This window comes from Opisthocomus hoazin, chromosome 25 (assembly GCF_030867145.1).
Source record: "Opisthocomus hoazin isolate bOpiHoa1 chromosome 25, bOpiHoa1.hap1, whole genome shotgun sequence".
Lineage (NCBI taxonomy): Eukaryota > Metazoa > Chordata > Aves > Opisthocomiformes > Opisthocomidae > Opisthocomus > Opisthocomus hoazin.
In genome coordinates, this window is record NC_134438.1 from 6,771,905 (window position 1) to 6,799,414 (window position 27,510).

The following is a 27,510-nucleotide window of genomic DNA, read 5'->3' on the forward strand; positions in this document are numbered from 1 at the left end:
AAGCGCAGCGATAAACCAAGTCACGCTGGGTCACTGGGTTCCTGCAGCTTTCCTGGACCGCACAGCTCGGAAACCGGGGCCAGGCCGGTCCCTGCTCTGGGTGCTCTGCAAGTGCCGTGTCACCTTCAGCTTGACACGGTCCCTCCAGGGGGGACAGAGGAGCCCGGCCCGAAGCCAGGCTCTCGGAGGACTGTTTCCCATCAACCTTTTGCTAGCAGTCTTATAAAGTTAATGAGAATTAAATCAAGCTTCCAAAGAAGTTTTTTTTCTTTTTAAGCCAGCCTGTAGATTTTGAAAAGAGTTTCACCGGTCCAGAAACAATTTCCATGTTGAGAATATCCAAGCATGCCGCTGGTTTCTCACCCCGGAGAGTGAAGGCTGCCCGCGGAGAAACCCCACCGCCCGTCCGTACCATGGCAAACCCAACGTCGGCTTTCTTCAAAGCTGGGCCATCGTTGGTCCCGTCCCCGGTCACGGCCACCACCTGCCTCTGCTCACCAATGGTGCTGTCGATAATTCCTGAAACGGAGACAAGCAGTTCAGAGAAAATTAGGCACAGATTATGCCGCAAAAGCACCGGGGCAGAGCAGGATGAGACACTTTGAGGGGCAGCAGCTGGCAGGTGCTCACCTTTCACCAGTGTGTGCTTATCTGTCGGGGAGGAGCGGGCCAGCACACGCAGCTTGGGCCAGATCTTATCCAGCTGCTCCTGTTCCACCTGCAGGACAAGGCACATGTGAAGAGGGGAAGGGACCCCCCAGAAACCTTCTGCCGCACCGGAGAACAAACCCTGACAAGGACAGCACCTTCGCCTCCAAGCCCCCGCACACCCCTGAGCCTGCGCTGGCTGAGGATCCCAGCAAGCGGAGGGACCAGCCATGCTTATCCAAGGAGAGGAGGAAAACCTAGAGGGATTCAGCACCTTACCCTGCTGGGGCTGTCGGAAAGACCACCCCCACCCACTGCAGAGCAGGACCCAGGGCTGCTCTCCCACCTCTCCCTTCTCGTTGCGGATGAGCCGGTTGAACTCCTTCCCCTCCAGGCACAAGAAGTCCTCCCCTGGCAGCAGGATGCCACATTTGGTGGCGATGGCACGGGCGGTGTTGATGTTGTCCCCCGTCACCATCCGGACAGTGATCCCGGCACGCTGGCACTTCGTGATGGCGTCTGGCACCTGGAGGACAAGGACAGAGTCAGGGGGGCACACGGGCAGAGCGGAGCACTCTGCTTTGGCAGCGGCTATCCCAGGAGCCAGGCGGCTCCTCTCCCATCCTCCCTAGAAGGATCTGGAAAGGGCTCTGGCCGGGTGAGGATCCTGCGTCCGCCCACAGCTCAGCTTGGTGCTCACGCTGGGGACAAGATGCTGAACTGAAATTTCGCCCCCCCAGAACCAGCTCAGCCATTTATCCCCACAGAATCACAGAAGGTTCAGGGTTGGCAGGGACCTCTGTGGGTCACCCAGCCCAACCCCCTGCCCAAGCAGGGTCACCCAGAGCAGGCTGCACAGCACCGCGGCCAGGCGGGGCTGGAATATCTCCAGAGAAGGAGACTCCACAGCCTCCCTGGGCAGCCTGGGCCAGGGCTCCGTCACCCTCAGAGGGAAGAAGTTCTTCCTCATCTTCAGCTGGAGCTTCCTCTGCTTCAGTTTGTGCCCGTTGCCCCTTGTCCTGTCGCTGGGCACCACTGGAAAGAGTCTGGCCCCGTCCTCCTGACCCCCACCCTGCAGATATTTAGAGGCATTTCTAAGGTCCCCTCTCAGCCTTCTCTTCTCCAGGCTGAACAAGCCCAGCTCCCTCAGCCTCTCCTCGTAGGAGAGATGCTCCAGTCCCCTCATCATCCTCGTAGCCCTCCACTGGACTCTCTCCAGTAGCTCTTCATCTTTCTTGAATTGGGGAGCCCAGAACTGGACACAGTACTCCAGATGGGGCCTCACCAGGGCAGAGCAGAGGGGGAGGAGAACCTCCCTCGACCTGCTGGCCACACTCCTCTTGATGCACCCCAGGATCCCATTGGCCTTCTTGGCAGCCAGGGCACGCTGCTGGCTCATGGTCAACCCGTCGTCCACCCCTCCCAGGGCATGGGGGGAAGCCCCCACGGACCAGAGAGGATGCCTGCCCCTGCTCGCTGCCGCAGCCGGCTCCTCCGGCACCGCAGCCTCCTGCCCTCACCGCAGCTCCAGCCAGATGCGTGTGCGTCCGGAGCAGCTCCTCCGGCACAGACAGCGTGAGATCTTCCAGCCCCTGCCCCAAGGGGAAGGCAAGCTCACTGCCTCCTCCCCAGCACGCCGCGGTGCCGGGTGCCAAGGCCCGGCGATCCATCACAACGGGGGCATTTCATCCGCCCCGCTGCTCCGGCAGCACTAATGGGTTTATCTGTTACGGAGCGGTGGGGAAGAGGATATTAGTGAGAAATTAGCAAATTGAATCAACAGCCTCCAGAGCCGGTGCAGACGGGGCATCTGTAATGCAATTCCCAGGCCCCGATACTTGAACATCTAATCAGGAAAGATGCAAGCAAGGCAGGAGCGCAGGGGCAAGCTCCAAAATGTAATCAAGACGCAGGTATTGGAGGGCTTATTGCATTAGCCCAGCTGCCTGCCCATCGCCCCCGTGGCGGAGGCAGAGGGGGGCAGCAAGCTGGGAGGGAGAACCAGCTAGATCAGCCCTGCCCCTCTCCAACACCCCTGCCACCCCTACGTGGTGTCTCCACGTACCTTTCAACTGCACGTGGAACCAGTCTGGCCTTTGTACAAACTCCTGGGTAGCAGCTGGGGGGAAAGTTTGGGTGGAAACAGCCTGCTACCAGGTCATTTTGTCCAGGTATGGGAGAGAAATGCCACCAGCAGGGAGCTGGTAGCGTGGGACACTTCAGGGATGGATGCAGAGGAGCTGTTGATACTTTCACAAGGGGCTCATGGTCCGGAGCAGCAGGGAAAGGGGCTCCTGGCCCGGGACAGCCAGGGCAGAGCTGGGGTTCAGTACCTCTGGCCGCACAGGGTCCTCTATCCCAACCACAGCGATGCAGGTCAGGTCAGACAGGATCTCGTTCTCGCTGTCCCAGTCCGGCTCGGCATCAGCGGGGAAGTCACGGAAGGCCAGGCAGATGGTCCGCAGCCCGTGGCAGGCCATGGGCTCTATCACCTTCTTCACCATCTCATCCCGGTCCTTCACCTTGAACGCCCGGGGGTCACCGTTCTTGTCCAGGATCCTGGTGCACCTAACGCAGGACCAGGATGGAGGGTGAGGGAGACTGGCAGTGGCACAAACTGCTGACTCAGCAATCCGCCCCCCAGCACCCGGCCTCCCCATCTGCAAAACGGGGGCACCCCCCTTACCCACAGCTCCCTACAGCTTTACTAAAGCCACCCCAAAAGAGTTAAACACTTTGCATGACAGCACCTCCCAACAGTCACCACCCTGCTTCACAGCAGCTGGGCACCCTTCAGCCCACAGCCCCCCAAAACCGCTCTGCGGGGCATCGAGAGCCTAAAGCCCACGGGACAGGGAGAGGACCAGCATAGCAAGGGAGGACGGTTACTTGCGGAGGATGATCTCGGAGGCTCCCTTGCTGTACATGCGGAAGCCACCGTTGCCGTTCTTCAGCACCGTGCTCATGGACTTGCGCACCGAGTTGAAGGTGTAGACCTTGTAGAGCTTCTCCTCTGGCACCTCGTTCCGCACAGCCTGGTAATCCTGCTTCAGGTCCAGCACAAAACCCAGCAGGGCACACTCGGTCTTGTTCCCCACTTGCCGGGGTAGCCCCCCTTCCTTCTCGGGTGGCTGAAGAGGAAGAAGGAAAGGAAAAGCAATGCCAAACCTGGGTACAGCAGAACGGGAGCTGCAGGGATGGCCAACAGCGGGCAGGCCAGAGGACACGAGGCTGCGGTTCTGCAGCTCACCAGGATCTTGGACGTGTAGGCTGAGTTGATGGCGACACCATTGACTATGAGGTCCAGGACCTTGGGTAGGATGGCTTCGGGGTCAGGGATCTGGCGGTAGTGGGTGTCCCCCACGTAGGCCTGCACCACGGTCATGCGGTTCATGGTGAGCGTGCCCGTCTTGTCCGAACAGATGGCGGTGGCATTGCCCATGGTCTCACACGCATCCAAGTGTCTCACGAGGTTGTTGTCCTTCATCATTTTCTGCAACAGGCACCATAAGTAGGAAGGTCAGAGCCAAAAGCCTGAGTTTCCCCATCATGCCCCCACAGATCCTGCTGTGTCGTGGTCTCACCTTCACGGAGTAGGCCAGGGAGATGGTGACCGCCAGTGGGAGCCCTTCGGGCACAGCCACCACCAACACGGTGACACCGATGATGAAGAACTTGACGAAGTACTGGATGTAAATGGGGGTGCACTCCGCCAGCCAGGGCCGCCCCTGCACCCCAAACGTGTCGATCACGAAGTACAGCACCAAGATGATGACCGTGATGGCCGACATGATCAGCCCTGGGGGTAGAGGCAGAGTGGCAGGTGAGGGGACACAGGGGAAGGAGACAGCCCCTTCTCCCTGTGCCACTTCCACTGAGAGCTCTGGGGTGGGGGTGACAGCTTGTGTCAGGCCACTGCCACTCACCCGCCTTCCCAATCTGGACTGCCAGGCGCGTGAGCTTCCCTTGCAGCACAGACTTCTCCTTCTTGGGCACCTTCACCTTCTTCTTCTCCTTCTCCTCATTTTCCACCCCCTCCTGGCTCTTCAGGGGTTGGATCTCTAAGGCCACACCATCCTGAGTTTTAGCTACAGCCCAGAGCAAAACAAGACACCACGTGTGAACAGGAGAGAGACCAGGAAAACCTGTAGGACACCACTGAGAAAGACGGTGGTGGGAGAGAGAGAAAACCCAGAACAAGAACTGTTCCCGATGACACACGCATCTGAGCACATGGAAACCTCATGTCCCGGGGCCCTGCCACCTCTCTACGGGGCAGATTTCTGCTGTCTACCCCAGCTCCGTGGATGAAGGATCCTCAGAGCTGACACTGGCGATGTGACCCCTGCACCGGTCACACCTCTAAGGCAGCGCTGCAAGAAACCCTCTGGCCAGGCTTTGGGGTGGAGGCAGGTCTCTTCTAGCCTCCCTGCGAGCTGCTTTACCCCCTGCCGCAGATGGGGAGCACTTCGGGCTGACCCGCGAGGCTCCAGTCCCCCCGGCCTCCTGATGAGCATCCCCACTCCCTCCCAATGCCACCTCTGCAGTGCCCTGTGGGCACCTCAGCAGGAATCACTTGCCAGCGGAGCGACTGAGGGGGTGAGATGGAGGGGGACGGTTAGAAATTCAGATGGAGATTGAAGAGGAGTGAGCCAGCTCCTTGAACCCCAGCCCTGAGCCATCCATCATGTTTCTAGGACCTGAGCCATCCAGGCTTTCAGCTGCTATAATTGTTCTAGCCCAGGTAAAGGTCTGCACCGAGGAGCCCCAGGTCAGCTGGAGAGGGATGCAAAAGGGATGGGAAGAGGATGGGAACTCCCCCGAGAGGCTCCTCCTCAGCTGTCGGGGCTGGAGGAGCAGCAGTGGCCCCACAGCTGCCCCTGGAACCTGTCCCCTCCCGGCTGCCACCGCTCGATGGCTCAAGACACCCCGGAGCTCATGGCTGCTCCACATCGGACACCTCCATAGTTACAACAGACCCGACACGGACAAAACAAGTACCCGGACACAGTCTGACAGGAAGGAGGGAAAATCAAACTGCTGAGAGGAGAGAGAAAGAGAGAGAGAGGTGGAGAGAGAGGTGCAGAAATGGGCTTCTTCCACAGCCTGCAAAGAACAGTGTGAGAAACACTGGCGAGGAGACGCTCACGGAGTCGAGGCCATGGGAGGAGAGGGTGCAACCATCACGTTGGCCAGGCCCTGTGGGACATTTCATCCCAGGAACAGCAGGAGGGGACCCACATCTCTCCCTCAGCCATGCCCAAACACAAACCCTGCAGATGGACAGCTTCTGCAGGGCACCGGGGCTTCAGAGCCACCAGGTCACGGCTGCGGCTCACATCAACGTGGACGAAGTCTGCCCCGAGAAGGGGATGGTCCGCCAATGGTCCAGGCTGCTGGAGAAGCCCTGTCCTCCCTGCACAAAGGCTTTGCCCCACGCAGAGGCAAGGCGGCCACGGGGGCAGCCGGCCAGCCCCATCCCAGCTACGCACAGCCCCATGGTGGGCTGCCAGAGGGAACCACGATGCCGTGCCAGGGCCACCGGCCACGGGACCATTGCACCCTCTCCCAGGACAACAAGGCGAGAGTCCCGCCGGAGCAGCAAAGAGCACAGACTGATGAGAAGAAGGAAGGAAGGAGGAATGCTCGGTAGTTAGTGTGGTGCTGGTTCAAAGGATGGAGAGGCTGGTTACCTTTGTTGCGATTTTCAGGGGCTCCGGTTTTTTTACCTGTTCAAAGAGAGAAAGGGTGGAGGGCTGAGCACGTGGACCCGCGTTCAACTGTCCAGCTGATGGGACAGCCCAGGGCCCTGCTCCGAGGGGCTGTGCACCACTCCAGCAGCATCCATGCGCAGGGCTCAGCACCCTGCGGTCACCCTCCGGACACCACACGTGCCTTGGTCCACAGCTCGCGGCACTGAGGAGGCTCTGGAGCTCCCCAACTCCCCCAGGCACCCCGTCCCCAAGGCTTCAGACTTCCCCACCTGCAAAGCACCCGCTACAACCCCTGTCAGTGCTTCAAAGGGTGCCAGTGGTGTCCCAAACCTTTGGGGAGAAGAAACCATAAGAGGAGCTTGACCTCCGTGCAGCACGTGCAGAGCACTGGTGCTCCCTGCCTCCCAGTGCCACCAGGCACAAACGGATCCACCCGGGAGGCACAGATCTGTCCCCCACCATGGGCAGCACTGTCCCTGCAGTTGGGGGCTCTGCCCACTGTGTCTATGGTGGGCAAGGTCTGCACATGGGGGTCCCTAATGTGCCTCCACAACATGGGGAGCACAGGGCTGCTGCAATATAAACAAGCCTTGAGTGGTAAGAGGTTTACACGTGTTCCTCTCATCACCCCCCAGCACCACAGTGGGGGACAAGCCCGTGAAGCCCCCTGCCCCACTTTGCTCCCAAATCGAGGGCTGCAAGGCACAGAGCTGGGTTTGCTGCGGGACTGAGTGACAGAGCCTGGGGGCTGGGAAAACACCGAGCACCGTGCCTGGGCGCCTGGCGAGCTGCTGCTCAGCTCCAACAGCAGCACCGTTCCCACATGTCCCCCCACGCTCCCACCTCCAAGCTGGCAGCTGAACCTCAAGAGCTCCACAGCCACCGAAGCCCAGCGATGCAAGCCAGCCACCCGCCGTGGGTGAGCAGAGCTGGAGAAACCCAGTGCACATGGGGCCCAGAGCCGAAACGGCTGCCAGGAGAGGCCAGCAAGCCTCTCCCCGCCTGGCACTGCCTCCCGGGAAGGACTCCCTGGAGCAGGGATGGCTGCACAGCTGGCAGTGCCAGCCGGCAGCTCCCTCCTGCCAGCTCCTCGCACCTCGCGCTGCTCCCAGTGAGCCCAGACCCGCTGAACAGCAGTGCAGGGACGCAGGGGAGAGCAGGAGCTTCCCGAGCCCGGCTCGTATCGATGCTGGCTTTAAAGCTGGTATCGGAGCTGGCACAGAGCAGGGGAATAAGCAGCAAGATGTGAGAGCCGAGGCAGGAAAGCATTCGAATCCCAGCATGACGAGGAACACCTCAGCCTGCCTGGCTGCTCTCCCACCCTCCACCCCCCGGCACACAACCCCTCTGCTCCCTCTCGCCATCCTCTGTGCCTTGCCCCCTTCCCAGGGAGCTCAGGGGATGCCAGCAGAGATCTTCAAAGTCCTCAAGGTTCCAGATGCGCTACGAACACCCTGCGGACAACCAGGACTCACCTTCCCACCACGGGGCGGGCAATGAGCACCGTGCCACAGCACCACGGGGCATCGCTATCGACCACTTTTCCCGATGAGCCTTGACCCCCCCCCAACCCTGCAGCTCCCGGCTGGAGAAGAGAGAGCTGGAGTTGTATCCGAAAGAGCCGGTGAGCAGAAGTCTGGGTGCACGGGGGGCTTTCCTCAGGCAGCACGGTCCCCACGCTGCAGGCGAAGGGGCAGAAGGGAGGGATCCTCCCCGCCGCCTCGAGAGCTCACCGTACCTGCCTGGGTCTTGGGCACTAACACACAACCGCGTCCCACAGATGTGGGCATAGCTTGTTTCACACCAGTGGATGCATCCCAGGAAAGGGAGAAAGGCAAAAGGAGGGAAAAAGCAGTTTCAGCGGATCTCCTTACCTTTCTTCACCTTCTTTTCCTCGTCTCCCTCTCCTGCACCCAAGAGAGTGAAGATGATTCCCGTCTGGGAGTTGATACCCACGGCAGTCACCACCATCCTGCCGGAGCCCTCCATCACGTGGGTACCTGGCACAGCAGGAAGGCCACGGTGAGACAGGACACTGGCACACCATTCCCATCTCCTCCCCAACACCGGGACACAGGACTTGGGAGCAGCCACCGCTCCATCATGGCACAAACCCAGCCCAGCCCTGCACCGACCATGCAAGAGCTGCCCGGGATTCTCACCTGACAGCAGCATGGGGTCTTTATCCAGCGATTTCTTGACTTGGTCTGACTCCCCGGTCAGCGAACTCTCATCTATTTTCAGGTCATTGCCCTGGATCAGGATCCCGTCTGCTGGCAAGAGATCACCTAGGAGAGGAGCAAAGAGGGGCTTCAGCCCCAGCCCAAGCAGCCGCAGCCCACCCCTGCCTGCCCCATCCCAGGAGGAGGCTTCACATGTCAGCAAAAGGACTCAAAATTCAGTCTCAGACCAAATCTAGAGGGAGGAGAAGCGACAGATGGTTTTTATAAGATGATATCCAATAGCTCCAAAATCTTCACTGATGTACGAATGCATTCGTTGTGAGGACGTTTGCTCAATCGGACAGTTCTTCCCCCACTTGGTTTTAACTGAATCAACACCACATCCTTCCCACAGCCTCCCGATACATTCAGTCATCTGGCCACCAAGGAAAGAACAAGCCCAATGTGCAAATGAACACCACATTGGACCAATCTCCTTTCTGGCAGGACATGCAGGGCATGAGCACAGCCCCTGGTAAACAAGGAGCAGGACCTAGTTTAGCCCAAGGGCTACATCTCCTTGCTAAGATGATGTTCCTCCTTATTAAGCAGATGGTCATCAACAAGGACAGGGTCGTGAAAATGAGTAATTTTTGAGACCAGTACATCGCTAAAGCAGCCCGAAGCTGTGCGCAGAGCCTGGCTTCGCTCTGCCAGTCCGGCTCCAGGCTGACAAGCAGCAAGATCAATGGAGCATCTCCCACTGTTCCTGGCCATGGCATGCTGCAAAATGGGAGTAACTGGAGGAGCCACGATTTCCTTCAAGGCAAAAAGGCTGGCAAAGCGGAGAGGAGGAACTGCCAAGGCTCCCAGGGTGGAGGGACAGACCCCAGCCACCGCCGCCTCCACTCACCGTACTTGATCTGCGCGATGTCTCCCACCACGATCTCGGCCACTGGGATCTGAATCACCTGCCCCTTGCGAATGACCGTGAACTTCTGCTCCTGCTCGATGCGGCTCTGGAGGCCCCGGAATTGCTTCTCCTTGCTCCAGTCATTGAAGGCGGTCACCAGCACCACGATGATCACCGAAAACAAGATAGCTGCCCCCTCAATCCAGCCGGCCTGCGACTCGCCCTCGTCCTCCACGCCACCCGTTGACTGGCCACACACTGCGGTCGGACGGAGAAAACTCGTTTGCACAACAAGACCCCTGCTTTCCCCTGAGTAACACATGCAGAGCAGAGCCTGGAAGACAGTTACTCCTCCCTCCTCCTCCCCGAGCTGGTCCAAGGGCTTCCCCTGTGCTCAGGAGAGGGTTTTTACATCCCTGGAGGCGTTTGGGTTTTTTTTTATTTCCCCCCTTCTTCTTTTCACTTTTCATTTTTGGCCGAGGTTGGGCTGAGAGAGCTGGGCTGGGAGCCGGGACAACTGGCTTCTATTTCCAGTTGCAGCACCCAGCCCTCCCTCTGCTGCGTGACCCTCGAGTGAGTCAGCGTCTCCCTGCATCTCCAGATCCCTGCCCCTCCTCGACTCCTCACCGACACAGACATCCCGGGCCGCTGAAAAGACACTGGCCTGACACCATCACTCAGCCACACGTAGGGGGTCCCTGGTCAGGCGGAGGTACCAGGGGACGGACAGCCTTGTCCCTCCACGCCCAAACCAAAAGGGAAGCCGCATGGGACCTGGGAAGCCACCAGACCAGACGGAGCCCTTGGTCTTTGAGCATCTTTTGGGGAAGCAGCAAGGAGCAGCTCTGAGCCATGCCATGGTGCCAGCTGCGCCCCGACACGTCCACCAGTGCGGGTCCCGGGACGCAGATGGGACTGTGCCAAGGACCCTAAGGATGGGGAGAAGCCACCACCTGAAGGGTGAGCAGAAGCAGCTCCCAGCTCCATTTGCCCCAGGGTGGAGGGACCAACTGGGTGACATTCCAGAGACAGCACCCGTCCCAAAGCCCTGCTCCCCCGTGGCTAAGCACAGCGGCTCACACAGGTCCCCCATCAAGCACCCCACCACGCCGTGGGTACCCCAGGGACTCACATTCATTGTCACCGCCCGGAGGGTGGTAGAATGACAGGCCCAGGGAGATTATGGCTGCGATTTCCAAAATGATCAGCGTGACGTCCTGGAGTGCCTCCCACACTAACTGCAGGAACGTCTTGGCCTTTTTGGGAGGAATGAAGTTCTGGCCGAAGACCTGCCGCCTCTTCTCCAGGTCGGTCGGGTTCCCGGACAGGCCTGGAGAGGTGAGAGATGGAGATGACCGCAAACCCCACCACTGCCCCCCACCAGCACCAGTGGGACCCCCGCAAGGAGCAGCTCCGTGCCTGCACAGGGGCACGAGGGGAAGCAAGGAGAAGCCAAGGCAGGGCTTTGCTCATGTCACCCACGGGGCAGGGGACATCCAGCCGGTGGGACAGGACACTGCCGGAGCCACGGGCAGGAGAGCACGCAGGGGCCAGGGCGAGCACGTCGAGCTGCCTCTCCCCGGTGCTGCAGCCTCGCGAAGCACCCGAGTGCCAGTTAATGCCAGTTGGCACTGGCCGGCTTGTTTACATGCTGCATCAAATTAGCCGTAAATCTGGCACCGCGAGCGGCGCTCGGAGCTGTCGGAGCCACCTGATCCCTCTCTCCTGCCAGCTCGGAGGAGCAGCCGCCACCGAGAGCGACTCGGAGCAGCAGGAGCGTCTCCGAGCTCAGCCGAGCCCACGGCTGGGTCACGACCACAGGGGCTGGGGCAGCGCGGCCGAGCCAGCTCCCACGGGGAGCTGCTGGAGGAGACACGGGGCTGCCCCTGCCGAGAAGGGGTGGTGGGAGCGAGGAGAAGAGCCCCAGGAAAGGAAAGGGCAGCCCTGAGCTGGGCTGCTGCTCCCTCCAGCTGCATGCAGCGACCCTGGAGAGAGGGGAGCAAACGGGGAGCAAACGGGGAGCAAACGGGGAGCCCAGCAGCCTTCACAGCCCTCCCGTCCCCGGGCGGAGGCCAGCGATGGGAGATGGCATATCGCCTCACTGCCTCCCTGGTCATCCCCTGCATTAAGAGCCACGAAAAAGCTGATGGGGTCCAAGGCAAGAGCAGCCTCCCATGCCCCAGCACCACCTTAATCGAGCCCCGGGCCGAGCTCCCCTGTTCTCCACCTTAAGATGGCCCGTGGGGCTGCTGCCAGCTCCCGAGATGCACCGGGCAGGCGGCCGTAACGCCCGGCCTTGGACACTTCCCGGTGCCTGGAGCAGCCTGGCAGCGATGCCATCCCAGGGGACCGAGCCCTTCCGCTCAGGAGATGCCTCCCCACCAGCTCCGTTGCATCCCAGCCGGGAGCAAGACGCAGGATGAAGCCCGTTCCCCCTCCTGCCGTGACTGCACCCCGCGGCTGCAGGGAGGGACGCGCTGGCAGAGCAGCCTGGGCGTCCCCACCCAGCTGTGACGGGGCAGCGGGATCCTGGGATCTCCCAGCCCATGCAGCAACGCTTCCCGCCCAACGTCTCCAGCGGGATGGATGGAAAATATGGCTAACCGCCACGGTTTGAGTCATGCCGGTGCCAGGGCTGGGAGGGCACAGCGTGTGCCACGGGCAGGCGTGTCAGGCACACGCGAGCTCCTGCATGAAGATGCGGGATGCTGCTACGAGGCGTGGGAGGTTGCACATGTGGCTGCTCCAAAGCCCACTTCCCACTCATGGACATGCTCCTAGAGCTGCCCCCAGTCTTCTCGGGCCAACTGAGGATCTGGGGGGCTTTTCATTTGTCTGTGCTGACACAGGGAGGAGGGCTGCGAAGAGCAGAAGCCGTGGGCACGCACTCCGGGCGTGTTCCGTGGCTCCGAGCTGCCAGAAAACCCCTCCTGGCCGGGGCCTGGGGGGCATCAATTAGTAGGGGAGCGGATTAGAAATTTGGGATGGAGGCCACAGCGACAGCAAGAGAGCAAAAACCCCTGCGCAGTCCCTGGTCCCCGATTAGAGGGGAAGCACTGCAGCCAGGGAAAACTGCTTTTGGGTAGCAAAGCCCCCCGTGTCGGGAGGGAGGCGGCAGCCCCAGCACCAGCGGGTGAGTCAGGGCGGCGTTTGCCCACACTCGTCAACCCGGGGACACCGGGAGGGAGATGCTCTCACCCATGACTCACCGAGGCCGCCGGTGCTCCGCTGCTCCCCTTCGCATCCTGCCCGACCCGGCTCAGGGACGGGGCTGATGGAGAAGGTGGAAAGCCAGCGTCCAGCAGCAACCCCCCCCCCCCCCCCCCCAACCCCTTTAGGAGGAGCTGTAACGGGTTGGGGTCCACCAACACCTTTCAGGGCAAGAGTCAGAGCAGCAGGTCCCAATGCTGGAGAGACCCTCGCTGCACAAACACTCGTGTGCAGGGTGATCCCACCCTACGAGGACAAAGCACCCAAGGGCCGCTCAGGATGAAGGCAGCCCCCAGGGATTCCTCGGGCAGGCTCTGCTGGGCCAGCAGCCCCCTCCCGTGACACCCAGGAGGAGGACATGGCCATGTGCTCCCTGCCCGCACAGGGTGGGAGCTGCCCACCATCCCAGCGGGATAACGAGCAGAGGGATAACGAGCATGGGGCTGGGCACAGCCATCTGCATGGGGTTGCCTATTGCAACTCCGAGCTGGGATGTGCACCCCGTGCCCAGCAGTGTCCCGTCTCATCCCCACGGGTCCAGCAAAGCTCCCAGGCTTTGGCTGGGCAGTGCCAGCTTGGGAGGGGATTGCAGGAACAGCGGGGCTCGGGGTCAAGCCCAAGTCAGCCCCAGCTCTCTGCAGAGGGCTTCCCAGAGGGAAAAAGCCCCACACCACACGTGCCGAGTCATAGCCAGCACTGCCCAGACTTCCTACCTTTCACTAAAGCCCGGCTGGGATATCCCACCTGCAAACACAGCGCGAGCTCGTCTGCCTCGCCCCGCGTTCTCCGGGGTGAGCAGCCGCCTGGGGACCCCACTCCCCGCTTCCCAGGTTTCCCCCGTGGACACATCAAGGCAGGGGACATGCTCCTGGCTTGCAGCTTCCCGACCGGCCGGGGTTTCCCTCGCCATTCGGTGTCAGGCCGTGTACCGGGGTCCCGGGCAGGCACCCGCAGAGAGGCAGCCCCGGCACAGCGGGAGCCAAACACCCTGCTGGGACGGGATCGGACGGAGGTGCTGCAGGCTGCCTTGGGCTTTCGCTCTTCCTAAAAATCCCAACTTGTAGGAAATAACCTTTCTTTGCTCTCTGTGCTCAGCAGGACGGGGTTTTGGACAGGCAACATGCTCAGCTCCAGAGCAAGAGGGTGAGGCCGGGGCATGCTGGGGGCACGGGACAGTGCCTGGAAGCAGCACACGGGCAGCCCCTTCGCCTCACCCCCAGCAAGAGCCGTCGGACCAAGGCAAAGCCTCTCGGGTTCGCTCCCCCCTCCCCTCCCACCCCCAAAGGAGCGCGCTCCCAGTTTGGCAGGGCCCAGCGCATTGTTTTGCGACCTGGACTTGGTATTTCCACCGGGACTCCCCCCCTTCTCTAATGACATCCCGATATTGTCTCCCCTTCCCGGTCCCACTCACAGCTGGGAAACACGCTAAGCCCCGGCTTACGGCACTAATAATAACCCCGAAGTTTTTAGAGCCGAGGCGCAGCCACGTCCCCCATCCCACACAGCCACCGCGGGGCCGCATCCTGCCAGCGCCATTCCCAGCCCCAGGTAAACCCTCGGTGCTGTAAGCCCCCCCTGCACCCCTTTTCATGCCAAGGAAGGGGTGCATCGCTGTGCGGAGGCACTCGCAGCCGCCCCATGCTGGGAGCCCCAGCGCCTACCCCTCTCAGTTCAGAGGGTCCCGAAAGGCCAGCCCGGACCACGGTGACGAGAGGTGACATCCTTCCACCAAAACCTCCCAAAAGTCACCTGGCACCCGCAGGGGAGCATCACTGCCACCGCTCACGCCAGGGATGCTCAGCAGCACTGGGTTTTATGCTCCCACAGCGGCTCGAGCAGCCCTGCGGAGCCGGGGGAAGGCCACACGCATCTCAGCGCCCGTCCCCGGCACCGATCCCCCATGGGGAAGCGTCGCTCGTCCCTCGGCCGCGATGCCAACGCCCTGCAAACGAGTTCCCCCGCGCAGCCCCGGCGCACTCCAACCTTTACACTCTCCTTCACCTGCACCCGCGCTGGGAATTATTGAACAGCGGAAAGGCTGGCACCGAGCTATGGGGCAGCAGCTGGGCTGCAGAGAGGGGTCACCCCCGTGCCCCTCTTATGCCCTGTCAGCTCCTCACCCTTGCCTGCATCCCCCCTCTGCTCCATTCTCCCAGGGGATGTGGGGCTTCAGGCTACGCCTCGGGGAACCCTCAGGGAAGATGCTTTCTTTCCTTTTCCCCCTTCTCTACCTACACAATCATTTCATTTCGATGCAGGGAGCCATCTCCCGCAAGGCTTGCGATGGATGCAAGGTGACCACGTCCTGAGCTCAGCCACGGGAGCCGCCTGAGCCACCACCCTCCAGCCACCAGCTTGAACCTTGCATGGCTCCAGCCCCGAGGCACCGGCCGGACCCGAGCGGGTGGTCCCAACCCTGCGGGCCACAAGACGGCCACTTACCTTCAACCGGCGACGTCTTCAACCTCTTGCAGACATTCTGCACGCCACCGTAGGAGTCACTGAGCCGGGCGACCGCCTCGGCACTCCTCAGCTCCATGAGGTTCCTGAGCTCCACCATGGAGCACCCAAAGTCCCCCTCATGGTTGCCTTCAGCAACCGAGTTCCCGGGGTGGTGGTCGGCCACGTTGTTCGTCATCTTGCCGGCGCGGTGATGCCGCGGCTCGCGGCTCCTGCAGCACCCTCCCTCGAGGGTCCGGCAGGGGGATGCTCGGCGCGGCCCCTTCCCTGGGGGCTGCCCAGGTGAAGTGGGTGCCTCTAACCAAGCCCAGCTTCTCCGGATAAAGGTGTAAACAGAATGTGCATGTTACCGTGGAGGCGACCTTAGCAACGACCAGCGTGCATCTCCCGCAGAAGGAGGAGGGTTCCCTGGATACCACAGCAACTGGAGCTGCAAAAACAAAGATGGGAAACAAAAATATCGGCATTAGGAGGCCTACTAATAACTGCACGCGCTCCGCGGGACGGGCGAGCGGGAGTCATGGTACCCGAGGGTGGGCACCCACCAGAAATCAGGTGGTTTGGAGGCGCTGGGTTGCTCACCCAGCCCTGGGATTTAGCACGAATTCACCAAAAAACCTGGACGAGCAGAAGTTGATCTCCGAGGGAGCTCGGACGGGCTCAGCACGGACCGGGGCGTTTCACGGGCACTCGGCCATGCCGCGGGGAAAACCGTCGGCAGCGCGCGGGGCTGGGCAGGAAGGGCGCCCAGGTGGTTCTTCGCTCAACCCCCAGCTGCCCGGCCCAGAAAAACGCTCCCATTCAGTTTGGTTTAAAAATATATCTCGGCAGTGGAAAACAGCTGCTTCCTCCGCAGGCTGCCGTCCCGGGCCGGGAGCGCCGGCTCACCGCGCTGCCCACAGGTGAGCAGGAGCATCCCGCCGAGCAGGCCAGCGCCGACGGAAAGGGTCTTTTCCCTTTTAATCAGCGGAGAGACTCGGCAGGAACCAGAGAAGGTACTAAAACCTGCACGTTTCTCTAAAATAAAGAGGCTTTTGCATTAATGACCCTTTCAGACCGTGTCTCAGGAAGCCCTCTGTGTTCCCGCAAGCTGTTGCGTTGTCCCCTTGAAGGTAGCGAGTGGGGTCCCAGCCTCGGCTCTCAAAGCCCTAAAGTGCTGCCAGCCAGGTTACACCCCAGCCCTGCCAGCGAGGGCAGGCGAGCCCCAAAACTGCACCAACCAGTAAGACCCAAGTGCTGCGACCAGGCAGGGACCACGAGCGTCCCGCAGCTCCCCCCTTCCTCGGGGACACAGGGTCCCTCGCTGGCATCCCAGGCAGAGAGGACGGGCGTTAGGGAGAGCAGCATGGAGAGAGAAAGGGCTTTCTCTCGCCCAAGGCACCCTCCAGCTCTGCTCCCAAGCTCAGACGCCAGCAGCAATGCTCCCGGAGACCTCTCCAGTGCTACAGAGGCAAACAGCCTGCACGGGAGGCTCTAGGAAAGACTTTATTTTCTCTCCATAAATGAATAACAACAAGGGAATGGCCATTAAGGTGACATCAGCACCAAGACAGAAGCCCAGAGGCGGCAGAGCAAGCGGCCAGAGAAGCCAAGCAGCCGGATGGGAATGGGAGGAAGGAGGGAAAACACCCTTTATCAGGAGCACACGGGACACAGCAGCCCTCGCAAACCCAACAGACGGGCTCCAGACCACCACGGGGCCGTCCCAGCACCACCCCGCAGAAAACAACCCCAATTCCAGCCCCAGTCACATCGGCTTTGCAATCCCCCCAAAAAGCAACCCCCTCCCTGCACACCCGACCCAAGGCCTGGCCCCCGCGAGCAGCTTCCCTCCCCACCAGCAACGCCCGGAGCGGCTGCTGGCGTTATCGGGAGGCAACAGGCACCAACCGAACCTCAGGGACACCGGCGATGCCACCGCCATGGGAGGGTCCTGTCTGCCAGCCGCAGTCAGCAAAGGGACGGGGAGCACAGGGACGTTCTCCCCCCACAGCGCTGCAGCTCCTGGGGCACCCAGACTTGCCCCCCGCGGGTTTGCTGCCGAGATCACCAGTACCGGCTGGGGCACCAGCAGCCGTGCCCCAGCATCCTCGCCCGTGCCCAGCCCGGTCACCCCGCGGCTCCGCGGGGAGCCGAGCTCATCTATCATTTACAGGCGTGCAAGGTGCCGGCAGCGGGAGGTAGGAGAGGGCAGGTCCAATTAAGCAGACTCCTGCTGATTAAGAGAAGAAAAAAAAAAGCTAATTCCCCCCACCTCAGACTAATTTTTTCCCTTTTCACTGCAACTAGCATCTTCTGAGGAGAGCTCGGAGGTTAAGAGCTAGACAGTTAATTAAGACTGTAACGGTCTAGTCCATAATTGCCCCTGAAGGAGCCCACGGGGCACTGCTCATCACCGCCGCTCCTTCCCTCCAGCAGCGCCGGCCCCGGGGATCGCTCTGCTGGTCAAGAAGAAAGGAGGGACCATGGCCAGGGAAGGCTCCTGCCATCTGCTTCCAGCGTCCTCCTCAAGCCCCAGTTTGGGGTCAGAGACCCATTCTCGGCCTGTCTCTGCCCCGTTCCGCCAGCACAGGACAGGCTCCACGGCCAGGCTGGGAAGGATCGGTCCCAAGCAAGTGGAGAGCTGAGCTCAGGCTTCCCCACCAGCTCAGGCTCTAACGAGCTCCTAATGACTCCGGCTGCGTGCAGCGGGCTGTCCCCAGCTCCAATAATTCATTTCCAGAGCCCCCAGGCACTGGAGAGGACAAAGTGGTCCCCAAAGGTCCCCATGACATGCGGGGCAAGAAAACACAGCCCTGCTCTGCCTGGGACCCACTGAGCCGCTGCCGGTGCCGTGTCCCCTCCCAAACAGCCTCCCCGAGCAGGACAAGGGCAGCTGCCGGCAAGGAGCAGTTTGGGGGTGGCAGTGGCGAAGGACACGGACCCTTTCGACCCGCGGGCTGGCGTGCGAGCCGGGGGAAGGAGCATGCACGCTCCGGGAAGGAGGGAGCGGCTGGCAAGGAGCAGCGAAGCCGATGCGGTGCTGCAGACAAACCTGCCCGGAATAATAAACGGCTGCATGACACCTCCGTCCTGGCTGGGAGAGCGGGCGCAGGCCAGGGCATCGCGCTGCGTGTGCCCGCCCCGGGCGGCACAGCGGCCGCTGGCACAAGGAAAGGGACCCGCTGGCTTTTAAGCCTGGGGGAGAGCAAAGTGGGCTGCTCAAGGAGGGACAAAACAAACAAACAAAAAAAATCCACCGGACACATCACACATCAAGCCACGAGTGGTCTCGCTGCGACGGCACAGCCCGCGGCACCAGTGCGGCTGCCGCTGAGCAGCCATTGCTGGGCCACCGGGCAGGAGCACGAGTCCTCCCTGCTCAGCTCAGGACCAGAGCCCAGCACGCAGATGCAAGCACCACCCCATCCGAGGACCAGAGATGGAGCAAGCCCTGACCAAGCGCAGGTGTTTGCTTTTTTTATTTAACCCATGAAGAAGGGGGAAATCCCGCCCCAGCTCAGCTCCCCCCACATCTGGCTCCAGCCTGGACATCTCGGAGCCCTGGCCCAGGCTGCCCAGGGAGGCTGTGGAGTCTCCTTCTCTGGAGATATTCCAGACCCACCTGGACGTGGTGCTGTGCAGCCTGCTCTGGGTGACCCTGCTTGGGCAGGGGGTTGGGCTGGGTGACCCACAGAGGGCCCTGCCAACCCCTGCCATGCTGTGATGCTGTGATCTCCCACCATCCAGGGCAGAATACACCGTGCCAAGGAAGAGCAACACCAGCCGCTGCCTCCCTGCGCGGAGCCACAAACCCCGTGGGGCTGGCAGAGCCGCTCGGCCGGGCAGGATCAGGCCCGCTGAGCAAACCTCAGGCCATTTGGATCAGAGTTGATCACCTGCCCCAAGCACCTGCCTGGCTGCTTGGGTCCCGCAGCCGCCCGCGTCCCAGCCCCACACGCTGCCCCTCGCTCGGGGGCCGTCAGCCCCTCGGGCAGCCCCCGCCGGGGTCCGTCTCCTCTCCTGCTTCGGGGACGGGGTGCTGGAAACGCTCGGCTGCCGTAGGTTGCCATGGCAAACTCAATGTAAAGCTGTCAGGGATGCTGTTTATGTTGCCAAGTGGGGAGAAAAAAAAAAAGCCAAAACCAAAAACCCCAAAATTACCCTTCTTGGCCTGGGTTTAAGATTTTTCTCTTTGGAAATTAAAAGCCGAGCTCTACGCCCAGTGGTGAGGCTGTGCCGAGCCCCGGAGCGCAGCGGCACGGACAGACGGACTCTCCAGATGGACACACGGACTCCAAAAGCCAAAGCACCCAATTAAAGGTGCCTGAAGCACCTTTTGCTGCCTGCTCGCTGGGAAGCGTCCCGGGAGCTGCTCGGCTCTCCCGGCTCTCCTTCCCGCTGCACGGACCCCAGCACCGCTCCGCACCCGCCGCCAGCTGCTGGGCGCCGCGGGCCCACGCGGGAGCGATGCTCTAAGGGGAGAAGGAGACGAAAAGCTGCCGGAACAGCTGCGTCTGCTGAGAAAAATCACCGGGAGAGACCGGCTAAGCGCTGCTGCCGGCGGAGGGTGTCTCGGGAGGGGAAGGGACCCCGCCGGGCAGCCCCTCGCAGCAGGGAAGGAGCAAGAGCAGAGGGAAACGCTGGGGAGCACACGGGGCTACCTGCACCGGGGTGTCCGTACCAAGACCTTTACACAACGCACCCTTGCTTGGTTTCGACAGGGATGAGAGCCTTGGGCAGAGGCTGCTATGGGCAGGCGTGGGGAGGGCACAACCCCCCCACCCCGGTGCTGAGCCGGGTCCATCTCCCACGGCCGAGATGAAGTGACGTGCCCAGGGCAACGTGGAGCAAGAAGCGACACTGATGCTTTGTGGATTTTGAGCCCGAAACAACACCCCACCCCCCCCAGTCCTCCAGCTCCCACCCTGTGCTGCAGCGGGACCCCCAGCTCTCCCCACGAAACAGGGGGACCGCGGCACCCCCGGGCCGGGGATCGGGGCCCCTCCCCTGCACACTCACCAAATCGCAATGTGCAGATGGCAGCGAACGAGCTTGTTCTCAGCAACACCCATGGCAAGCCTGCCCTGCTCGCCGGCTTAACCCCTCCCGTGCCAGGCGGCCAGGGCACCCCGGGGAGGGCACCCAGAAGGGACACGCGGGCGTTGTCACCCCCTTGGGAGAGAGATGGGCGGAAGGAGCCGGGACGGTGACTCACGGCAGCAAACCGCACGCTCCGGAGGGCCAGGGCCAGCTCCCGGCGTGCAGCCCGCAGCCCCTTGGTGCACCCCAGGGAGGGGTTTTGCCCTGGGGTCCAAGCACTTTCCCCAGCACCCGAGACGGCAGCGGGTGCAGGATCGCGCCCGTCAGAGCGGGCAGCGAAGGTCGAGGTGTGGGAACCTGCCCCCTCCACCCCGACACCACTGAGCGAGGCGAGCGGGGACGAAGCCAGCCCAAAACACCCCAGACAGATCTCTCCAGGCACAAGCTCCACTCACGGCACCCTGCTCCAGCACCCCTGCAGGGATGAAGCAGGATCCGTCCCTCCACCCCGGGTCACGCTGGCATCCGTGCGTCCTCGCTCCTTGCCCCGGGCCCTGGGTGCAGAGACCAGACATCGTCCCCCACCGGGGCTCCCCAGGGCAGGCACCTGCGTCGCCCACGGGACGTCACCTCCTTTCCGGAGCCTCCTCCCACCGCGGCGTCCGCTTCCTTCCGATGGTAGCATTTCCCTCCCCAGTGGGGAAAACCCCAGTGACCCCCACCCCGCAGCTGCGGGCACCCCGGGGTGCTGCGCACAGGGACGGGGAAACGCCAGAGCCCAAACCCAAGGGGGGGAAGACCCCAACGACCCCGAGACTCTCTCATTTCCCTTGCAATGCTTTGGGGAAAGGAGCTCCCAACCTTCATCTTGCAAGAGCGGGGGGACTAAACGTGCCCCCCTCTCCCTCCCAGGGCATTACAGCTGGAAAAGGAGCCAGAAAAATGCCCAGGAAGTGCTGGGGCCTGGCAGAGCTCGGCAGCAGCGATGCCATGCCAGGGGAAACTGAGTCACGGTGCAGAAGCGACTCGGTCCACAGTGCAGAGCTGATGCTGCAGCCCAGAAACTTGGTGTTTTCACTAGGGGAACACCAACTCCAGCAGAAATTCACTGCACGGTCAGCAGGAGCTCAGGGCTTCTCCTACGCTAACCCACCGGCAGCCCCCACGGCAGTGTCCCGGGAAAGGCAGCATCTGTTCCGTCTGAAGATGAGGAAGAACTTCTTCCCTCTGAGGGTGACGGAGCCCTGGCCCAGGCTGCCCAGGGAGGCTGTGGAGTCTCCTTCTCTGGAGATATTCCAGCCCCGCCTGGCCGCGGTGCTGTGCAGCCTGCTCTGGGTGACCCTGCTTGGGCAGGGGGTTGGGCTGGGTGACCCACAGAGGGCCCTGCCAACCCCTGCCATGCTGGGATTCTGGGATTCTCCTGCATCCCCGCCGGGGGAACCGCAGCAGCTCCGCACCGCGGCGAGTTAAAATTCCCCCAACGCCCCCGTGGTGCCCACTCCTCCACACCTCACCGTCTGCGAGCTGGGACGCCGGAGGTGACGCCAGGGTTTGGCGGAGGGGACACACACACACACACACAGAGAAAAAGCACCCGGTTACCGTAGGCAACGTGTAACGCTGTCACACGCGGTCGCTGGCGCGGAGTGACACGTGTTGTCACGTGAAGGAGCTGTGGGCCCCGAGATGTCATCGTCACCAGCCCCAGCTCCCCGCCCTCCCCTGCCGCCGGAGCATGAATTGCACCAGCCCACGGATGGCAGAGCCCGTAGTATTTCTCCCACACACCTCCGCCGAGGCACACGCTTCCCCGCTGCTCGGGTGCCAAGAGCGCAGCTAGCACGCACGGCGCGCTCCGTCCACGCCGCGGGCTGCCGCGTGCAAGGGCACGAGTCAGGGCTCATGTCCCCAAACAAGCTGTCACCCCTCCAGACGCACTCGTCCCCGCGCAGGGTGCACAACGCGCCAACGCCAGCACCGAAGAGACCGCGGATGGGGAAGAAACCAGAGCATCATCACACCATCCTCCTCCTCTTCTGCCTCCCACCGGGCTGTGGGGACCGAAAGGAAGGATGGCGGCCCCGAGCCACGCACCGAGGGCCAAGGTTTTGGGGAAAACACGAGCGAAAGGCAGGCAAACGCGACCTTCTCCAGAAGTGCATCTCCCTTTGCAGGCCGCTCCGCAGGAAAGCGAGCAGCTGCCAGCAGCCCACTAATTACAGCTGCCGCCGCTCCGTTTTTGCTGGTATTTTGCCTCCTGTTAACGAAGGTAGGAAAACTGTTGGGTTTTTTTTTCGCGTGCCCAAGGCAGCAATTAGCTCTTGCGAAAGGCAGGGAAGGGGCTGGAGGCAGGAGAGCACGGGGCGCGCTGCGGAGGCGTGGACCAAGCGCGGCTGCAGCGATCCATGATGTGGCTCCCCAAAACCCGCCGCCCCGAGCCCGCTGCCAGCCCGGGGGCCAGGGCAGCCCCTGCTTCCCGCTGCCCGAGCCCTGGCACGACGCAGCCACGTGCCAAAGCCACCAGCGCAGCCGTCAGAGCCGCCGTGCCGGGGGCTCAGCCATCGGCCCGCGCCCGTGGGCTTCCCTGCGCCGCAGGGTGCAGCGGCCCAGGAATTTCAGGGGGGGGGAGTGTGGAAAAAAAGAAAAAAGAGGGAGTCTCCAGGCGAGCTGTCAAGGGGAATGTTTCCATCTAAGGCCTTGGTATTTCTCTCCCGGCGCCTGCACTAAATCACCCCAGCTCCTCTCATTATTCTTTTGTGCTTTACAAGGTAGCGCAGCCGGCGGAGGAATGCAGAAATCTGCAGAAAGCAAACCCCAGGCGCTTCTGCACCAGCAAATACCTGCGGCCCTCGAGCCTCCGGCGGGGCACCGCATCCCCTCCCGCCGCCCCCCCGCAGCGCCGGGCACCTCGCCCAGGCAGCCGCAGCTGGTGCCCGGCGAGCTGGCGCGTCGCGGAGCCCCAAGGTGCCTGCTGCTGCCGGACCGGGGGGCTGCGCTGGACCCCGGCGTGGGGCTTCGTCCGCCCCTTGTCCTTCCCAGTCGGCACTGGGAAACAGGTTCCTCCCAGAGCACAGCGGGCAATAAGGCATCAGCTGGCACGAATCGGGCAACTCTTTACTCCAGCTCTTTGGGGTTTGTTTGAATCTGCTCTGCAGTGCCCTGGTGGGGAGGGGTCCGGGTCAGACATCTCCCACCAGGCTGCCCCATGGCCCCTCCGACGTCCTCCTGCCCTTCAGCCCTGCCACAGACCCTGTCCCTGGGCTGCTCTTGGTGCTGTTCTACAGCCCACAAGTCCAAAGTGACACAGGGGAAGGTTTGGGATTCGGCCGCCGCGAAACCAGGGAGCGGGACCTGATGACAGCAATCAGGCAGCAAACCAGGGCCAGCGGCTCCATCTCCCAAGCTCCTGGGATCGATGTCCATCAACGGTCACATCCCAGCCCTGCCCTCGGACCGGCCCGGATCCTCCCAGTTCACAGCATGTCTGGGCACCCACTGGTCTCAGCACCCGCTGCAGAAGGGAGATGACCCCCAAGGTCCCCATCGGGGCGGGTGGGCAGCTGGGGGTCCCATCCCCAGGCAGACGCTCCGTCCCCGCACAGGCACGGCACACGGATGCTGGGGCTCTCCCAGCCGGCCTCTGCAGAGCAGCAGTGCCGATGCACGGAGTCAGGCTGGGAGCACAGCCATGGGCACAGCCGGAGAACGCTGGCGCTTTGGCAGGAGCCCAGGCAGAGCCGAGCCGGACCCAGCGCACCCTCAGCCCTCGCTGCCAGCCCAGCTCGGGCGAACAAGGGGAGAGGCAGGGATGCTGCGGGCAGCTCAGCCCTGCCCCACTGCATTCAGCCATCCCCACTGCCCCTGCATCGGCCCAGATGTTCTTCAGCAGGAGCGGGACTCAGCTCCCCACACATCCCTTCTACCTACACAGATGGGGAAACTGAGGCAGCAACACACCTAAGCACAGCATCAACCCTCTCCCAGCCCCTGAGCAGGGAGGAGAGCCTGCCAGCCCTGACTCACACCTTTCTACATCCTATTCAGGAAGCAAAAGAAACTGCTTCACATAAAATAAAGTCAAAACCAGCAGGCGAGAACCGACCTACAGAGCACGAGGGCATCTCGTCAGCAAAACACCCAGAGAATGAAGAGCTATCGGCCAGGACACGCGGGTACAGCCACGATATTTTTAGCAGTATTACACAGGGATAGGGGATTCCTACCCTGAAGATCCCTGGGGGCTTAAAATAGGTCCCGAAACTTCCTCTGAGCAGTGGCTGGGAGAAGCATCTGCTTCTTCTGGAAGCTGGGAGGAGACGTTGAGCCCATGGGTCTCAGGGTGCCGCAGGGAGCCCCGTGGCACCCTGAGACCCATGGAGGCATCTGGATGAGCGCAACACTAACCTTCTCCGCAGGATGAGTTGCTTCCTCCTGCCCCGCTTGGTGAAGAGAAAAAGCCCATGCAAAATAAAAATAGTAATGATAATAAAAAAAATATCCCTCTCGTTCACAGCAAGGGAAACTGAGGCAGGGGAAGAGGAGCTTGTTTGACACCACAGGGCAAGTCAGTGGGTTGCACGGCCTGTCTGGCGAGCAGGGGGTCCCCCAAAGCGGGGACGCACTGGAGGGGAACCCCAACAAGTCCAGCCACCCCACAGCAGCCCCCGGGAGCAGGAGGGATGAGCCAGCGCTCGGATCCTGACCCCGAGGCTGGCAGCAGCCCTGTGGACACGGTGAAGGGCTGTGGACAAAAACACCCCCTCCTTGCCGCCCTCGCCACCTCGCCCTCGACGGGATGGGTGCCCCTGGGTCTTGCACCCGCAGCTCCCGACCGGCTCAGCTCCGAGGGCTCCCGCACAGTCCCGCTCCGGATCACATCCCAAACGGACAGCGTGCCGGGCAAAGGGTAACTTCCGCGATCCCAGCTAGCAGGTATCCCTCACGCCGAACCACGCTGGCAGCAAATCCGTATTTTTCCATTTCGGAGTCCAAGCAGAGAGGGGATTTTCCAGGCAAAGACGACGACTAAGCAACCGGGGGGGGGGGCTGTGAGCCCCCTCCCCACCCCAAAGGGTTAAAAAATGAAGCCGGCAAAAGTGTGTCTGCGATAGGAAAAACACACGCGCTCCCAGGGAGAGCGCGCCGGCTGCTCGCCGTTTCCCTTCCCGACATGCCCCGCTCCTGGGAAAGTGTAGGCTGTTTTCCATATATAACTGCAAACTGTTCCATGCAGTAAGAAGTCTAATTAAAGGGAGGGAGGGAGAGCGGGAGAGGCGCAGAAGACCGAAAGGCAATATTTATACGAGGGAAGAAAGCCTGCATCCCGGGCACCAAATTAGACCCTTGCAGAGCAAAGCCCGCGGTAGCATCGGGAGATCAAATCTGGGCAGAGCGGCAACTTTGCAGCAGAGGCAAATCAAAGCCTGGAAAATATGTACCAATAAATAAGAAGAGAGAGCCAGATGGGCCAGGAGAGCACGGGGAGGGGCAGGGAAGGAAAAGCGAATCTGAGCTGGTTGCTGGGATAAGGCAGAGTGCCACGGGAGGGTGCACGTACACCCCCGGCCCCCCGCGAGGCTCCCGGGGTCCCCGGCCCCCACCGCCCCATGAATCTTGCCACTGGAGAGCCGGTTATTTAAGTAAATAGCAGAAATCTGCTTGGAAAAAAAAAAAACCAACAAAGTAAAGCAGCACACACGGGAACAGGGCTGGGGATGTGAAATGCCAGGAGGAGAACGGCAGGCTGGCACGGCGCAGGAGCCCGCTGCCGCGGCGGTGGGGAGAAGCTGCATGTGAGGGACACCCATCCCGGGCACCCACCCCACGCGAGGGGTGACCCACGCAACACCCAATTTTCCCCCCACTTAGACACGCCATCCCCAGCCCTCCCACCCACACGTGGCTGCATCCCACCGTCCCGCTGCTTCGGGGCCACGCCAGCATCCCACCGTCCCCACGCTGCAGGGCCACGCCAGCATCCCCAGCCCAGCCGGGGCAGGACGGGTGCAGGGGGGGGGAGAACAGGCACCCGATCTGCTCCTCAAAGCCTCCTTGTTAGAGCTGCACTTCCCACAAGCGCCAGCCACAGCCCCAAGGTAATCCACAGCCAGCTAACACCTTCCCGGCGCTATTAGGTCCTCCGCCTGCACTAGGTGTCAATGCATTTTAAAACGGTTAACGTGCTCTAATTAAGCACTGATATACTTAAAATTCACCCTACCTAGGCTGAGCCCTCGTGGAGAGGCTGCTTCACCCCCTGGCCGCGGGGTTTGCCGCATCGCTCAGTACCAACAGCACCATCAGAAGCATCCTCACGGGCACCACGCGCTCCGCTCCCAATGGTGCTGGGGACTGTCCCCTCAGTACCCCAAAACTGGACCGGACCTGCTGCTACGCTGCTGCCGCCCCGATCCGGTGGCAGAACCCCCATGTGCTGGGCACCACCATTCCTGGCACCGCCATTCCCGGCACCGCCATTCCCGGCACCGCCGCGGCCGCCGTCCCACCTCCGCGCATGCACACACCCTTGCGCCCCGGGCGCCCGGCACCGTCCTGACCTGCCATCCTGTTTACGCAGGTTTATGCCTCGAACCCCACACGCTCCCTCCCCCTGGGCTTCGGGCAACACCCCAGAGGCTCCCAGCTGCACCAGGAACCCAGAGAAACTGGGATAGCCCTTTCCTCAAGTGCCAGCATGAAGCTGCTGGCAAGGCTCCCACCTCCTGCAGGTGGGATGGTGCCTTCCAGCCCCTCCGGTGCGGACCCACATCCCAGGCTTTGCCACCGCACACATCCTTCATGCCCGTAAATCACCCTTTGTGTCCACAAATTGCACCTCATGGCACCGGGGGACGGCAGCCTGCAGGTGTGGGCCCCCCCCAAACCCACTTACTGTTGAACCTGCAACAACACTGAGAGTCCCAAGCTTGGGGTGAGCTCTACTTTGAATGGCCACGCTTGCTGCAGAGCCGGGACAAGATGCAAGGGGGACAAGGACACATGGCGGGGGGGATGCTCACACCACCCAGCACGCCCACCCCAGCGAGCAATGCCCCCCACTAGCGCAGAGCCAGCCTGGAATCCCTGCAGCCGCCGAGCTCCTCTGCCCAACCTCCAAGAGGAACAAAGCAGTGCCACATGGCACAGCCGAGCCCGCCACGGCTCTGGGGTCACCCGAGGTGACTGCCGGACACCAGCCACTTTGTACTGGCTGGACTGGAGGCACAGGAGCTGTGGGAGGCTTTATAACAGTCCCTGCCTATCACCGGCATTTGTACAGGTGGGTATCTAAGCACCAGCGCTAATCTGGGGATCATAGCAGCTTTAGCAGCGATAGGGCAGAGATTACTGCCGCAATCCGGGTGTTAGGGGCGTTTCGCTG

The 27,510-nt window shown here is 62.0% G+C and overlaps 1 protein-coding gene across 7 annotated transcripts in view; it reads right to left on the minus strand.

Moving 5' to 3' along the window:
- The window catches only part of ATP2B4 (ATPase plasma membrane Ca2+ transporting 4), a 51,596-nt gene that overhangs the window by 14,857 nt on the left and 9,229 nt on the right, over positions 1-27,510 (minus strand). For 4 of the 7 annotated variants that reach the window (XM_075443288.1, XM_075443294.1, XM_075443289.1 and 1 more), the window contains exons 2-15: positions 15,090-15,537; positions 10,570-10,767; positions 9,438-9,695; positions 8,525-8,650; positions 8,237-8,362; positions 6,342-6,377; positions 4,575-4,736; positions 4,233-4,447; positions 3,899-4,141; positions 3,538-3,779; positions 2,982-3,216; positions 995-1,174; positions 631-718; positions 413-519 (exon numbers count right to left, since the gene is read on the minus strand). In XM_075443288.1, the coding sequence (XP_075299403.1) occupies positions 413-519; positions 631-718; positions 995-1,174; positions 2,982-3,216; positions 3,538-3,779; positions 3,899-4,141; positions 4,233-4,447; positions 4,575-4,736; positions 6,342-6,377; positions 8,237-8,362; positions 8,525-8,650; positions 9,438-9,695; positions 10,570-10,767; positions 15,090-15,285 (2,412 nt within the window). In that variant the 5' untranslated portion in view covers positions 15,286-15,537. Of the gene's footprint in view, positions 1-412; positions 520-630; positions 719-994; positions 1,175-2,981; positions 3,217-3,537; positions 3,780-3,898; positions 4,142-4,232; positions 4,448-4,574; positions 4,737-6,341; positions 6,378-8,236; positions 8,363-8,524; positions 8,651-9,437; positions 9,696-10,569; positions 10,768-15,089; positions 15,538-24,533; positions 24,827-27,510 lie in introns of those variants that run through there. The other 3 variants (XM_075443291.1, XM_075443293.1, XM_075443290.1) reach the window with 2 other exon arrangements.